The sequence below is a fragment of the Ascaphus truei genome, unplaced genomic scaffold (genome assembly GCF_040206685.1).
Source record: "Ascaphus truei isolate aAscTru1 unplaced genomic scaffold, aAscTru1.hap1 HAP1_SCAFFOLD_1056, whole genome shotgun sequence".
Lineage (NCBI taxonomy): Eukaryota > Metazoa > Chordata > Amphibia > Anura > Ascaphidae > Ascaphus > Ascaphus truei.
Genome location: NW_027453921.1, coordinates 32,623 through 49,135, shown reverse-complemented (window position 1 = coordinate 49,135; position 16,513 = coordinate 32,623). Strand labels below are relative to the sequence as shown.

General features: G+C 46.9%; 1 protein-coding gene across 2 annotated transcripts in view; it reads right to left on the bottom strand.

Moving 5' to 3' along the window:
- Nucleotides 1–6,501: 6,501 nt before the first annotated feature.
- The window catches only part of LOC142475017 (microtubule-actin cross-linking factor 1, isoforms 6/7-like), a 30,296-nt gene continuing 20,284 nt past the window's right edge, over nucleotides 6,502–16,513 (bottom strand). The window contains exons 5-6 of one of the 2 annotated variants that reach the window (XR_012790664.1): nucleotides 12,508–15,970; nucleotides 6,502–12,459 (exon numbers count right to left, since the gene is read on the bottom strand). Coding sequence is in view for 1 of the 2 variants with exons in the window: in XM_075581117.1 (XP_075437232.1) it covers nucleotides 15,945–15,970 (26 nt within the window). In the remaining variant the exon portion in view is untranslated. Of the gene's footprint in view, nucleotides 15,971–16,513 lie in introns of both variants that reach the window. The other variant, XM_075581117.1, reaches the window with a different exon arrangement.

The window sequence follows — 16,513 nt, the reverse complement described above, 5'->3', positions numbered from 1 at the left end:
GTTGTAGACAAAGAGTTGCCCCCCTGAACATTAACATAAAGCAGAGCCAGTAACTTTCCCGGGCTTTTATATCAGCCTTGCAGTATATTCTTTAATATCTACACATATTAAAATAATCCGTTCTGTGGGTCTGAGTGGGCTGAAATTTGCCAGGTCCTCATGCCGGAGGACCCTTGCCACAGTGGCCAAATATCAGCCTTCCACGACCCCCAGAACCGGAGATACAAAAAACAAGTTAAAATCCCCTATTAACTTAAATGCAGGATTCTCCGCTATAAACTAAAAGAAATCTCTGCGTTTCACTCTCCCATTGAAATCAATGGGCTCCACCACTATAGGCTTTTAATTGAGCAACTCTGCCATTGAAGTCAATGGGGAAATCACAATTTTCACATTTGCCCATACTCCGTCTGGTTGATCGGAGAGGGCTGGAAATGGCCATGCTGTCATGCCGGAGCAGTGACTACATGCGACCCAAATCCCAGCCCTCTGGTACTCACAGAACCGGGGATATGGGTTTTACCTTTACACACTTTCTGACTTAGCCGTTTCAAAGCCACGCGGCTTTCCTCCATTAGAATCAATATGGCCGGCGCCTCCATAGGAAATGCATGGGCCGGCGCCACCATAGGATTCAATGGGACCTCCGCTACCATTAGAGTCAATGGCACAACCCTCGTGGCGAGCGCGACCCTTTACGGGGGTCCTTAATTCTTGGACCCGGTGGTGGTCGAGTGTGGTGCTTCCTAGGGTCTAGGGGCAAAAATAATTTTATTCCTGGGTGCCCTAGAACCTAAGTTTCCCATGCAAATTGTATTTGAACTTGACCTAGTGTTATCAAAAGCTCTTTTTTGGATATTGTATCCGCTTCTGCGGTCTGCGGTTTGGATGGCTGCCAACTCGTTCCTGGAGGTCGTCGTCGAGGAATCCCCATTGAACTGAATGGCTCCATTGACTTACAATGGGAGACCGCCGCTCCTCCTCTCGGGCGCCACCTGCAGGTCTTCTATGAGAACGGGCCCAAATCGCCGGAATCTCCATAGGGGTTACATGGGCTGTAATGGCGACCTACCGTATGGAAAGACTGCAAAATGGAGCCTGCAAAGGCGGGAAAAGGGACAAAGGGCCATAAACATAAAATTAACGTTAACCCTTTCCCTCCCGCATAGATCCCAGTGTATGTGTTGGTGCAGAATGTCTTGTTTCATGACACCTACATTTATTTGGTGGGAGGGTTGAGGCTAAATTGGAAGCTCCCCTGGTTTCTGTCCCTCAGATTTTGGATTAAATATGGAAGACGGGTTTAAATTCTTTCAACTCCGAACTAATTGTGTCCAATGGCCGGTTCTGATGTATCCGCTTGGATTTGTTTGTACTTGATCCATGGATTTGGTCTGAAAAATCCAGAAATGGTTACGGGCCAGTTCGCCTACAGTATCTCTAATTATTAGAGAACACTATATATAGAAAAAGGAAACCCAGTTATGGTCACTCTGTCCCTTAAGTGGATGTGTTTATGACATATTTAAAAATAACTCCACTATGCATCTGTGCCAATAAAGTTTTTTGTATCATCCGGGACTTCGAGCAATTCTGTCATGCGCAGTAGCGCCTTCACCAAACACAAACCTACATTCAGAAACTTTGGTCTGTACAGCAGGTGTAAGGTCAGGGGTTGAAAAGTAGATGTGTGTGTCGTCAGCATAGAGGTGATATTTGAACCCAAGAGATGTGAGTAGGTATACGCTCTTTGACAAAGCGCCGTGAGCGTGAAATGCGTCAGAGGTACCCACATGCCACCCTCCATGCTGTCACCCACCTAATAAATTGTTTTTAATCTTCAACATTTGTGCATAGCCCCATATTTGCCTGCAGTGCTCCACTTTTTTCTCCATTTCTGGATCCTCCTCCTTTATTGTGGACGGATCGACACTGTCAATGCATCCACAATAAAGTTTCTATTTTTATATCGAAAAGACATGACATGTTTTTTTCCGCTGCAGGATTCTCCTTACACCAATTACCCCCATGGGGTGTAACCGTGCCCCATGGCATTATTACATGCTGTGAGTGCTCCTACCTCTGCCTGCAATCTCCCTGATTGGGACAGGGGTATAACTACTCCTTGTGACGGGAGGGGGGTAACCAGGCTCTAATAAAGGTCAAGCCCGATTTGGTTACCCCTGTTCCGTTTATAAGGGACGCAGAGAGTCAGCACTTGGACCCAGTAACATTGTATCACTGTGTTATACTGTATGTATTAAAAGTATTTTTCCCTTTCCGGGCGTGCCAGCGAGCAGGGATTGCTAGGGGCTGAGTTTTAAGGGGGGTTTTGAGGAAGAACTGTTGACAGAATGTGCCTTGGAGGTTGGGGTCCGGAGTTGTCGGTTCCCCTATAAATGTACCCGGGAATAATGCTTGATCCTCGGATACATGTAGGCACATTGTCCCAGAAATACCTCTGGAAGGAACCGGGGAACACATCCCTCGCGGCGTGTTCCCTGCTTACCTTCTGCTCCACACACCTGCGCGCCGCTTACAGAGTGCGCGCGCACACAGAGGTTTTCTGACATCTCTGCGGAACTTGGTCCCGCCCCCCGCTCACGTCACGCATCACTCACGCGACAGTCGTGCACAGCTCCCCCATGGGCCATGACTCTGCTCCGCCTCTCATTCTCATTGCTCCAGTCCTCCTATTTAATTCCTGCTTGATCACTCACTCATTGCTGAGCATAGTTCATTGTACCTTGCATTCTCACGTTCCTTGCTTTGCCTTGTTTGTTCCTGCCTTTTCTTACTTTCCAGTTTGACCCTGCGTGTACCGACCCGGCTTGACTATTTGACCCTCTCTGGATAATGATCCCGGCTTGCCTTTGACCACCCGCTCTTCTCCATCCCTGACCACGGATAACGGACACTCTACCAATCTACTGGCTCCAAACCCTGACCATGGCACAACGGACACTGACTACTCTACTGGCTCCTCCCCACGACCTCGGCAAGTATCAGGACTAACCCACTCTCTCCAACCCAGACCCGGCTACGCTGACAATCCACTTTCCAGGCGTGGCTCCGCTGCTCTGGGTGCGCAGTTCTATACTTTCCCACCTCAGTACCGGGGTCCCACCTTGTTCGTGGTGAGCGCCAGCGTTACAACCTCCCCTTAAAAACGCAAGCACAACTCCCCACTAGGGTACCCTGCTTCAGCATAGCCCTGAAAGGAGAATGAGGCACAGGGATAAAACCTGTAATTACATAGTTACATACAGTAGTTACATAGTAAATGAGGTTGAAAAAAGACGTACGTCCATCAAGTTCAACCTATGCTAAATTTAGACGACAGATACTTTATCCTATATCTATACTTACTTATTGATCCAGAGGAAGCAAACAAAAAACCCCAGAGTCATATCATCCAATGATATCTCATAAGGGGAAAAATAAATTCTTTCCTGACTCCAAGAATTGGCAATCGGATTAATCCCTGGATCAGCATCCTTCCCATGTATATTTATTTGGTATATCCCTGTATACCTTTCCCATCTAAAAAGATGTCCAACCTTTTTTTTAACAAATCTATTGTATCTGCCATCACAGTCTCCATGGGTAATGTATTCCACATTGTAACTGCCCTTACTGTAAAGAACCCTTTCCTTTGTTGCTGGTGAAATTTCCTTTCCTCCAACCTTAAGGGATGCCCCGAGTCCTTTGTACTGCCCGTGGGATGAACAGTTCTTGTGAAAGCTCCTTGTATTGTCCCTGAATATATTTGTATATAGTTATCATATCCCCTCTTAGGCGCCTCTTTTCTAATGTAAATAAATCTAATTTAGCTGCCTCTCCTCATAAGTTAGAATGTCCATCCCCTTTAATAATTGGTCGGCTCTTCTCTGCACTCTCTCTAGTTCCATAATGTCTTTTCTTAGGATTGGTGCCCAAAATTGTATTCCATATTCAAGATGTGGTCTTACTAATGCTTTGTAAAGGGGCATAATTATGTCTACTTCCCTTCCATCCATTGCCCGTTTGATGCCAGATAAGATCTTGTTTGCCTTTGCAGCGACTGATGCAGCCACCAGTATTAGAACACGTACCTGGGAAATTCTGGGAGATTCTGGGGCAGTCTCACAGTAAATGCCTCAACATTGCTGCAACATTTCTGTGAGATTCATAATGGCCCATCGGATTAACACAGTGGGAGGTCCCTGCAGTCCCAGTCAAACTGAATGGGACTGCAGGGACCCCTGCTATGTTAATCCGATAGGACATTTAGAATCTCACAGAAATGTTGAGGCAATTTTGCGACATTTACTGTGAGACTGCCCCAGAATCTCGCAGGCAAGAGTTCTAATACTCGTTGCTGCATCTGTACTGCCTGACTTTGGGCACTATTGCTACGCCTGCTGTCTACCAGCACTCCTAAATCCTTCTCCATCAAGCATTGCCCCATTTTATCCCCATTTAACTTGTAAGTCGCCTTTTTATTCTTGCATCCCAAATGCATAACCTTACATTTATCTGTATTAAACCTCATCTGCCATTTACCTGCCCACGTTTCCAGTCTCTCCAAGTCCTTCTGAAGAGAAATTACATCCTGCTCTAATTCTACTACCTTACACAATTTAATGTGCTTTTTATATTCTGAACCCGATGTCCAAACAGGCTGCCTGGGCTAACCCATAAGCGCCAGTAAGTCTGCTGGACATTGGAGTTCAAAGCAACCAGAGGATGCCCAGAGGTGAGAATAGCATTTGGTCAGCGGGGAAAGGCGGAGTACCAGGTCCGGAGATCATTGGCAGTCCTCCAGGAGTCCCACTTGCTCTGCCAGACCTGGTGTCCCAGCGGGTGGCATTGAGATAGCCAGGGAGAGACGGGGCAGGCTTGCGCATGTCTCTTGGCTATTTCAGATTTCCCGCTGACCGTGCTTTTCTAGCCGACTTGGCTCTGATTGGCTGCTTGGGAAAGTTCCGACGCGTTGATTGGCTGCTCAGTTTTGTGAATGAAACTGAAAATACTATAAGATTCAGATTCGCAGTCTCCGGTAGTAAGAGCGCGGGCAGCTTTTCAAAGCTGCTTCTGTGCAAATAGCAGAGCAACCGGATTCGATTTTGAGTCTGAGAAGCCTGCCCGCCAGAGCCTAAGTCCAGCTTTTTGGGACCAAGTTCTCCTAAACGAATGTAGCGGACGTGGCTGAGATTTTATGCCAATTTGAGTTCCAGGAGATTTGGAGTAACGCGCGGTGGCGTATGGAATTTTATGCCGATTTCGGTTCCAGGAGATTCCGGGCTATGTCCCGGTCAGGGTAAAATGCTCCCATAGAGTTCCCTGCACCTAGGAAGTCTAGTTTTCGACCCCAGTCCCAAAGTAAGGGTGTCCTTTTGTCTGTATTTTGTGTTCCATTGTGTGTCAGCGAATTTATGCTGAATAAATTACAATTTATTTCATAACCTTGTTTTGCTCAATGAATGATCCAGGTAATAAGGTGTAAATAACCTGGTCTCCCGTGACAATCTCCTCCCCAGCCTCAGTTTGATATCCGTGAGAGAGCTCAGTGTTCAGACAGGGGACTTGCAGAGCTTGGTAAAGAGAGAGCAGCTGATAAGGGAATCAGCAGAAAGGGACAGAGGAGACCCAGTGCAGGGGTCTGGAGCATCCGGCTGAGCTGCAGTCTGTATGTGCAGTGTGAACCTGTTTGGAGTGAGAGATTATAGGCGTGAGCCACATCGGTGGGAGACCCCCAGGGAACGATCCCAGCACCAGTGCATAGAAGACCAGCCACCCATCATCACTTGAAGGAATGTATCAAGCTGTGGTGGTCCCTCCCTCCTCCCCCCCCCCCCCCCCCATACCAAGCAAGTAGCCCGGAGGCTATTAGCCACTTCCAGTACTTTGTTCTGTGGAACTGCTGGGAAGATACCCAAGGCTTTGTGGTGTGTTTGGTGGACCTTTCAGGCTCACCTGGCACCATCACAAAGACTGTGATAACTCTTTCTGTGAGTATTTTTTCCCCATGCCATTCCCCTGTATTTTATATCTGAATATAGGGTGTATCTGTATATACAGTAGGGTGTTGGAATCCCTTTTCTTGTGTCCCCATATAATAAACCTAAAACGTATTATACTCCAAGTCTGGCTAGTGTAACCTGTGTATCAGATAGCCCTAAGGGGTATGTATAGGACGGAGCCTCCCCTCAGAGGCTCTGGTGGCAGCAGATACCCAAAGTTCGGGGTACTTATCGGGGACCTCTGGTCGTGAGGCCCCCCTGTTATGTGACATTGGGAGAAAAGGTTAACATCTATCTAAAGGCTGATTGCTATGACGTGCGGATCTGCGATGCTTGTTACTGTATAGCAGGACATGAGTTGTTACCATATAGTGAGTGTATAGCATAGCCCAGATCCAGCAGCCAGTCTGCAGTGATCCCATCGCCCTCTTCCTGAAACGATCTGTCTTTATTCCCATTGCCGAGTTAAGATGCAGAAGGCTTCACACACCGCAGCGAGTGTAGAAAAGCTTTATTATACAGGGTGGCCTTTATACATGGATTAGTTACAGTACATATTTTTACATTCATGTCAGGTTATATATATACATACCATATCAGAGGTGCATACATTGTCCCCACCCCACCCATTCAGTGCGTGCATAAGGATGGAAATGTCCACCAGGAATTGCTATTAAAAAAAACCCTGTTGAGTTTCGATTTTTTTTGTCTGACAGGCAAAGAATTTGATGCAAAAAGCTGTGAATCTAAAGCCTGAGGATGCCAAATGTTTGTAATAATGGAAACCCCCTACTTCGTGGCAGTCGCTGCCAGAAATTCTCATTGAAACAATGTCTGCGCGCAACCTAGAACATACAGCATAGAAACCATCCCGTTATGGAGGCACCATTCTCCATCACAGGAGCTCCCATAAGGCAGAAGACGGGGGATATGGGAGAGGGGAAGTTTGGCTCAAGAAGATGGTTGATGACTGGCACAAGTCACAGGGCTCCGCACAATAGTGGCCCATAAGATATTTACTAAATGCCATGATATTTCTGGGCATCGGCTTTGCCCTACACTCCCACAATTGGCCATGGGAAAAAAAATTTCTTTTGGGCTCCAGCCATGGGACCCCCACCGCAGTAGTTCCATAACTCGAGCTAGAGATAGGCTGAAAGGGACATTAGAATTCCCCAGCAAGAAAGGCACAGGGGCACACGCATGATCCTGACCAAAATAGAAACTTTCCTAATTACTCGTTCCAGTGCAATACATTTCAAGTCGTATCAAAATTATGATATTGGTAAAGCAGCTTTTAAGTCCACATAAGTCTTATAATTTCAATGGTGTGCCATAAGGTCCCATTACCAGACCCCAGCAAACACACATCCATACAGCAATATGTACTTAATAGTTTCAATGCCATTTTGAAGATAAGAGCCTATGAATAATGGTGCGGCCTGGTAATCCTGGACTATGCTGGGACTATACAAATAATGCAGATTTAACCACTCTTATTCCAATAACACAGCTTTGATGCTGATTGAAATGTATTGGACATGGATACATTACAGATACTGTTTTCTCTATCCTGGTCATGATCGTGTCTGTCCCTGGTCATTTGTTGCTGGGGATCAAATGATTCTGGAGACCAAAAGTCTCTGGCGCTCCAGCCACTTGACCCCCGGGGCTCTCAGCAAGTTGTGGGCATCGAGTCTCACACAGCAGTTCTAGTTATGAAACTCTCTTCTCCATGTGCTGTGATCAACCTTCAGTATTTAATTCCGGACAGCACCGAGACAGATCAGCAATGGACCATTTTCCACGCCCGCTTGTTCTTGCAGATGGGGGTATCTTGGAGACCCAAGGAATGTTTGGAGAAGCACATTGAGTTCTGTGTTCCCTCTGTCAGTCTCCGCTGTGTATAACACAGGTGGGCACCTGCGCAGTTTTAGGGGCTGCAGCTCTCAGGAACATTCAATAGCTTTAATATTCAACTAACCCTATTTCAGCCTACGGATAAATCTAATCCCACTCTACAGTGTGTGTGAAGCTCCATCATTTCTAAGACATGTACCACATAACTACAGGTTACAATGAGGGCTAGAACACGCAGATACACAGATATGAGCTCATGGGACAGGATTCCCGCTGAATGTGAGCTGCTCTCTCCGGCACAGCGCACATTAATAATATAATCTGCTCCTCGTGTTCTTCTTGTCTTTATTTTTGCTCTTTGAAGTTGCTCTCTGAAATAATACAAATTCTGCTGGCGCACAATGGAAACTGCTAATCGGTGAGGACTCATTATCTCCTCAGCCCTTTTTGCATTTGTGAGGTCACTGGGACACTCGGTGAGTGTGTGTGTGACACACACACAATCTCGCTGGAAGGCTGCAGTGCATTGAGATTCATTATTTTTTATCATTCAGAATTTGATAAAAGTTTTGTACTTGCACATTTCAAAACAAGTGGCGTACAATATATATATGTTTATGTGTATACCATCACGTTTTATGTTATGGTGGGTGAAAAAGGCAACAAGAAACCTCCACCATATTGCATATAGCAAATAAAAAGACCACTTGTGAGCACATTCACATGTCTTAGGCAGGTCTGCAACCCCCGCCTTTCACCATTGGCCCCTGCAGCAGTGGGAGCTTTGTATGCTACGTGGTAATGGTGAAAGGCGGGTGTGCAGACCTGCCTAAGGCCTGGGACATAGTCATTTTGCCCGTGCGGAGGCGCGCTGAGGCTCAGGGAAAGCGGTGCTTTCCCTGGCCTTACACAGCGTGCCGTCCGTGGGCGTGTCGGGGGCGGGCCAGTGACGTCACGGAGCTGGTTCTCCCTCATTGGGCGAACCGCTCACGTGACCGGCCCTGCGCTCCAGCGAGCGCCAAATCTGAAAACTTGGTGAGACACACGCTTCCCCAAGCGTGCGCACGCGTGCGCGAGCCCCTGCTAAAGCCGCTCTCATTGCGGCTGCAGGGGCTCAGTGCCGAGCGTGAGCGCGGCGCAGCACCACTGAGCCTTGCTCACACTACTATGTCCCAGGCCTAAGACATGTGAACGTGCTCACAAGTGGTCTTTTTATTATATATATATATATATATATATATATAGATTCATGAGTAACTGTAAGAAAGAGAGAAAAAGGCAGGGTACACAACAGAAAAGAGGGGGGGTTGACATTACATTCATATACAGTGAGGTGTATACACATCCACTGTTATATCACTACATATTGGAGGTTTTCAAACAATACAGTACAGTACATTCATGTATACCAGCGTGATATTGCTGATTTCTGATCCCAGATCACGTCAGTAGAGGTTCCCGTGTTCTACAAAGGTTGGACATTGTGACACTAACATAACCTGCCAAACTCTCCACCACAAAATCATCTGGTTTTTAACACTGGTGAAAGTCGAGGGGTGACGCCGCTCCCGAAACCTGATGAGGTCAGCACGGAGTTGATCTGTCTCGAGTTATATGGAGGCCTGACACGCCCATTTCATCTCATTTCAAGTACTACTGTATTCTGGTCCGGCCAGGAGTGCTGTTCAATTCTTACTGATTCAATATAAAGGACCGTCGTGTCGTCTGTTAAAATGTGGTAAATTCTGGAGAAGTCCTTGTGAACACTGGAGAAAAATGTATATTAACGGTCACAGGACTGTAATGTTCTCCAACTATAAATTCCCTCATTAATTTAAGAATAGCTTTAGATGATGAAACCCGTTCGCTAAAACCTGAATTATTTGCCCATCTTTGCATTTAAATCTGTATTAAAACCCCCACAATAAAGGTTGTGCCTGGTCTAAAATCTTCTATAGCTTCAAACAGGGCTTTGAAAAAGAAGTATCCCCTTTTATGTAGCGCGTGTACATTAATTAAGGTGCTAGTTTATTAATCTAGTTTGCATGTTACCATAATGTGTCGACCATTGCTATCCGTCTTAACAGAACTTGTATTTAATGTAAATTCAACACTGTATCAGGATAGCATCTCTGCCATTTTTACTAGGAGCTGAAGCCTGGTATATTTGGAGGAACAACTTGCTTCTGAGATGGTCAGACACCTTTTCTGGGGCGAGCTTAGCTCCTTCACATTCTGGGAAATGATACAAATGGGCATATTAAGGTATATGGAGGTGCAGTGTACTGGGAACCATTAGGGCAATATTCATGTAAGAGCAGTTTGTATAGAAAAAAAACAGTCTAACAGTGTTAGCTGTGTGTTGGTCCACAGCTCTTCATCTCGTTGTATCATCAGGAAAGAACGGGGAGAGAGAGGACCATGTCCCGGCCAGTGGGATTGGTGAAACAGAGGCGTGCATTATGAGAGGGGAACATAACAGCTGCTTGGCACTCAGAAGGGGGCATGTCTAACGTTTTTGTAGGCAACAGATTTACCTTGTAGTGTGATGCTTATATCTGACCAGAAAAACCCGAAGACAAAATACACTTTTTATATAGAACATATATTTGTATACTTAGGTTCCTTTTGGTATCTAGGGGGTTACGGCGCACCCTCGGACCCGGAATGGGGGCGAAACTTCATAACCTTTGGTGTGCTAGTTATTCACCGCGACAGGTTATCCATCTAACTTAAGCTTATGTACACTTTCTCGTCATGAGCCTCAAGATGACCCACGATGAGAAGAATCATATTGACATTAATAACAAGAACAGTACCAGATTCCACATAATAATAAAAAAACAACAACTCAGTATTAAATGGCCATTGGCCAATCCTAGAAAGTGAACGGGGTTTCTACATAACAGGAGGGAGACAATAACATAACAGGACGGAGACAATAACATAACAGGAGGGAGACAATAACATACAGTAACAGGAGGGAGACAATAACATAACTAAACCTGGTATACATTTTATAGTTTACGAACTGTCCTTCAGGGATTGGGGCAGCGTCTTTTTGTGGTGTGGGGTGTCTTGTGCTGTGCTGTCTCCCTTCTCTCCCCATGCTATGGCCCAGTCAGCACATGGTGGCAGAGGCCACTGCCCAGGTTTCCGGTTTCCCAGGCTCAGGGATCAGTAGGTTAAGACCTTTTTGCAGTCGCTGATCCTCCTCAAATGTTGCCACTGACCGATTAACCCCATTCTAGAGGGTTAGAATTCTGCAGGGAAGTCCTCACCGATAACGGATCTGATGATCTCCCAGGACTTTAGTGATTGCACTCAGGCGTCATTTCTTCCATAAGGTAGCTGGGGAAAGGTCGGTAAATATCTGCAGCACTGCATCGTTGATCGTTGTAGCTTCTCTGGCAGCCTTTAGAATTGTCTCCTTGCTTTTATAGAAGTGTAGCCACATAATGACACTGTGACACCATATCGGGATTTTAGAGCTCTGTACCCTATCTATAGCTAGGAGTTCTACCTTTAACTTTGGCGTTGGGTCTTGGAAGAGACGGGGGAAGTAGTCCTCGATCTGTGCTGGAGAGACCGATTCCAGGATATGTTTAATTCTTCAATGATTTTTCCTTGCTCAGTTCTTGGCATACTCCGCTTTCTTTACCAGATAGTCGAACGTTTGGCTCCTGATCTGGTACGGCTTGAAACGGCATCACCTCATCAAGGCCCCGTTCACATGATATCCTCTCTCCCAACGAGGTAAGCAAATGCTTTTAATGAGTCCATCAATCTTCGTAATTCTCTGCGGAAGGTATCCTTTACATCTTGGACAACCCAGGACAGGTCTCTTTGTGAGTATGGACCCTTGGGAAGCCACCTCCACGTTCAGAAGGTAGGACCGCTTTGAATGGAGTAACCTCCTGCGAATTGCGTTATTCTCCTTTAGGCTTCATGGCCAGCTACTTGAACACTGAATTGTTCAGTTAGGTCTGACTTGTGTATGGTTTCAGGTCTATTTTCATATAGATTTTCCCAGCGGGACCGAGCTCATCGTTTCTGCGTCCATGCTCACTAGCACCGCGCCTGCGATATTCATTATTAATCTTCTCTCTCTTCTTGCACAGACCTGCACATTTCCTTAACCCATCCACCCTTCCTCCTATGGTTTAATTAGCAGCACAGGTAATGGTAGAGGTGGCTTAAAATAAATTAGTACTGTGATACCAAAAATGTCTAATTATATGAAACACTGTGGAATACCTCAAACTGCCTTAGAGAGATTTTCCACAAAATGTATGCTATAAAAACAGAAAGGGAGAGATTATCTAAAAATACATCTTATTTTCTGTACAAGGAAAGTAGAACCAAGCAAATAAGAAGTAGTTGGAGTTCGAGTGATAAGTAATGAATCTCACTGCATTGCAGCCTTCAAGTGTCAGTAATAAAGTCACAATAACGCTGCCTCCACAACTGTGACCAGACAAAATGTCAGTGTGTTATTTTACAGGTCATTCTGTGAAACTTTTAGAACAAACTCAATGATCAACATTCCCGCCACTTTGATACTGACACGGCCTTCTTATCCTGTGATTACTTCCTGGTGTTTAAAGGGGATTTACATGGCTGTCCAATAGGACGCCACAACCGATGATGTGGCGGTTTCCTATTGGCCTGATATTTGGCAGCAATTTTGTTTCCCATTGGTGTGTATCTCGGAAACCAGGGGGGGCGGGGGGACGAGAGGGTCTCTGGAGCTGAAAATAGCATGGTGCCAAGGGACCCCATCCGGAAAACACAATGGGGGGGGGAGGGGAGGGGATTATTGCTTAAGGTTTGCTCCCCACTCTTCGGATCTCTTATGAGAACAATGCCATTGAGTCGCACTGAGAGTGAGTCATAACAACCCCCCACAAAGCGCAGAACCGCGGGGAACCAGGCTTCCGTCATGAATAAAAGTACAATGATGTATTTATACAGAGCCATCAACCCCCAAATCACCTTACAATTCTAGGTATACATGCAGGCACCTCTGGGGTGGAGTCCTGGAAGCACGTTTGCGGCATTCCCATCTGTACGGCAGCTGCCCAAGTCGAGTGGGCAGAAAGGGACAATTATATTATTATTGCCCCTTTAGAGGTGGGTAACTGGAGTGAGCATAAATGGTTGAAACTGGAATGAAACCCCCGTACATTTGAGTATTCAACACCCACACTGTGTTTATTACATCATAGCAGGAATCGCAGAGAATTGCATTACTGGCCCTTCTGTCAGTGAAAGTGTTAATGCAACAGTGCACCTAAAAGTTGGGTTATCATTAAGTAATACTATCTGCACTGTTACCACCGTCCCAGCAGTGAGGTGATGCAGCCCCTTCTGTTTTCTTAATGCATTTAAAACCGCTGCGGGGTGGACAGAATCAGATGCTGCTTCTTATGTGACGGATCCTGAGATAAGTGGAAGACCGCTTGCATTACTTGGCAGAAATCCCGTCCTGTACGGCTTGCACGTGGCTCATTGTGTTGTACCCACTGGTGGCATCCCGCTGGGCTGGGTGAGGCACAGGGTCTGAAGAAGCCGATCAGTGAGAATCTTGCAAGTGATGGGAAGCAGACCGATGGGTCTGTAGTTCTTGAGGTCTTCTTTCTTGCGGATGAGGATGACTTTGGCATTGCTCCATTGTTCTGACATCTTCTGTTCTTCAAGCAACATGTAAAGAGATTCGTAAGGATTTTTTCTACGACTTCCCCAACTTGTATTAAAATGTCAGTTGTAACTCCATCTTCCTCGGGAGCCTTCCCATTCTTCATGGATTTTATTGCTTTGACTTCTTCTAGAAGGAGCGTGGTATATCGTGGGCAGTTTCTTCTCACTATATACAGGACACACGTAGATATCGGGATAGAATTGGATTCTGTCGGCTGGTTTAAATGGGTTAAGAAGATCAAATGTTGAAGACGGGTGTGTTACTCTTATAAGGAACATTTACGAGAATGCCATTTCCTCCATTAGATGAAGATACAAGTAAGAATCAGCAACACCCGAACAATGACAGAGAACTCCGGCTGCTTCTGGGAAGGGCCTGTGCCGGGGCCCAGGGAATAAAGCCAGCAAAGGGACTGGGATAGGAAGCCACTTTTACGTCTCTTCGAGACAGAAAACTGCAGGAGGATTTTACACGGGATCAGGTGACCAGGATGGGAGCGAATAAAGAGACGCGGCGTGTACAACACTTCTTACCGGCGCCGGCGGCGGCAGCCAGGTGAGCCAGCATCTTTCTCCCTGAGAATCATGGCTGCCCAGATCATGTGCTTTGTGTTCTCTCGCGCTCTCTCTCCTGTCACCGGCTGGGGCTTTCTTCCCCTCCCTCTCATCACCCTATTTCCATCTCCTTCCTCCTCTTCCATGAACTTGTGTTTTGTGGTGTACATGTCCACCCCTCTCTCCTCCTCACTCCTCTTGTCCTGCACTTGTCTCTTATACGCACGCGCTCTATAACACTACTCTTCCTTTCTCCACTGCCTCTCTCCTCTCTTCTTGCATTCATCCGTCATACCCACTCCCTCTGTATAACACTACACCTCTTTACTACCTTGCTCCTGTCTTCATCCTTTGTATACACTAAATCTGTCTTTCTATAGTATATCTCCACGACCCCACCTCTCCTTCACTTTCTCTCTCCTCCCTTCTTGCACTTCTCCTGCCTCAGACATACACTCTACATCATTATAACCTTTCTTTGTCCCTTTCTCATTCCTTCTTTCACTTGCTAATTCCATCCTCCCATTCTCTCTCTCCACCTTCCTGCCTTACTTCCATTATCCCCCCTTTGCCGTTCTCTTCCCCCTCTCTATTCTCTTACTTTCTTCACTCAATGACTCCACTAATTTGTGACGTTTCCACTGTCTCCTTTCATATTTTCCCTTTCTCGTTGCTATATTCCCCTCTTCTCTCCCTCTTTGTTCTCACCACTTATTCTTCCACCTCCCGATGATTTCCAAGTCTCCCCCTCCCTCTATACATTATCTTCTCTCTCCAACTCCCATGTGTGATCTTACGTTTGCCAACATGCGTTCTCTCTCCGTGACTCACACTCTCCTTTACTCACATTTACTCGGATCTGTGAGTGCAGAAGATAATACAAAGAGTTTCCAAACCTCACAGGTCTCTCCTTCCAGCTTACATTGAAAGGTATCACAAACGACACTGGTGTCTGTGCGTCACGGCAGAGAACAGTGTATTGTGACGCACAGCGCTGTGTTTTGGACCAGAGCTGCGGGATATGTGAAAACAGATTCGTACGTCTGATATAGAGTTTAAGACTTGCGCCAGATATAAAGGATTATAATGTGCGCACCATGTAACTCTCCCCCTCCCCCCCCCCCCCCAACTCCTCCTACTGACTCTCCCCAAGGTGCAAGCTGGGGCAGACGGGGCTAAATTGGAGCAGAGAACCTGGATGATGAAAATGGGCACATTTTGCGACAAATTTGCCTTGATACACAGACCCCACTATGTGTCCACTTCTCCAAGACCAATGGGGGGGGGGGGCTGCACCTCCATTTTTCAGTTTCCATTCCTATTTATTCTCTTTCCCCTTTATTCACTACCTTTCCTTCTCATTTATTGACACATTAGTCTCCGTCATGTCCTCCCTCCTGTCACTTTCTCTCTCCTCTTCATTCGTTCCTATTATTTTGCATCCATTATCTCCCTCTTGACTCGTGTTCTGTTTCTTCCTCTCGTTTGTTCCCTCACTGCTCTCCTTCACTTTCTCTCCCCCGCATTATCTCCCATTCATTGGCCCCCCATCCCCCTCGCAGTGTTCCCCGCATGCAGGCACCATGTGTTATCGGATTCCAGGTGGGTATAATACACCTGCAGCTGTCCTGTGTGCATGGGCTGTGGCCCCAAATGTCCTGAGTGCTGGTCACTGTTGTGTCCAGTGGCCGATGACTTGTCCGGAGGCAGATTCCAGACACATGGCTGCTAAAACCTGCATGTGATGGGTCAGCTGGCGAGAGAGCTTTCTTCTCCTCTTATCAGGGCTCATGGTGAGCTTAGAGGGTCAGAGGTCAGACAAGGTCATGTAGGGGGTGTCTCAGCGTTCTCTGAAATCCAAACAGCGACAAAGAAAGGTCAGAACAACTAATGCCTCATCTACCTACTAATGAGTTACACGGGGGGCTCAGAGCGCTCTCTGTATGGGGGTGTAGGAGCGCTGGGTGTGGGGGAGATCAGAACTCTGTATGGGGGGTGTAGGAGCGCTGGGTGTGGGGGAGGTCAGAGCTCTGTATGGGGGGTGTAGGAGCGCTGGGTGTGGGGGAGGTCAAAGCGCTGTATGGGGGGGTGTAGGAGCGCTGGGTGTGGGTGAGATCAGAGCACTGTATGGGGGGTGTAGGAGCGCTGGGTGTGAGGGGATCAGAGTTCTGTATGGGGGGGTGTAGGAGTGCTGGGAGTGGGGGAGGTCAGAGCGCTGTATGGGGGGTGTAGGAGCGCTGGGTGTGGGGGAGGTCAGAGTGCTGTATGGGGGGTGTAGGAGCGCTGGGAGTGGGGGAGGTCAGAGCGCTGTATGGGGGGTGTAGGAATGCTGGGTGTGGGGGAGATCAGAGCGCTGTATGGGGGGTGTAGGAGCGCTGGATGTGGGGGAGGTC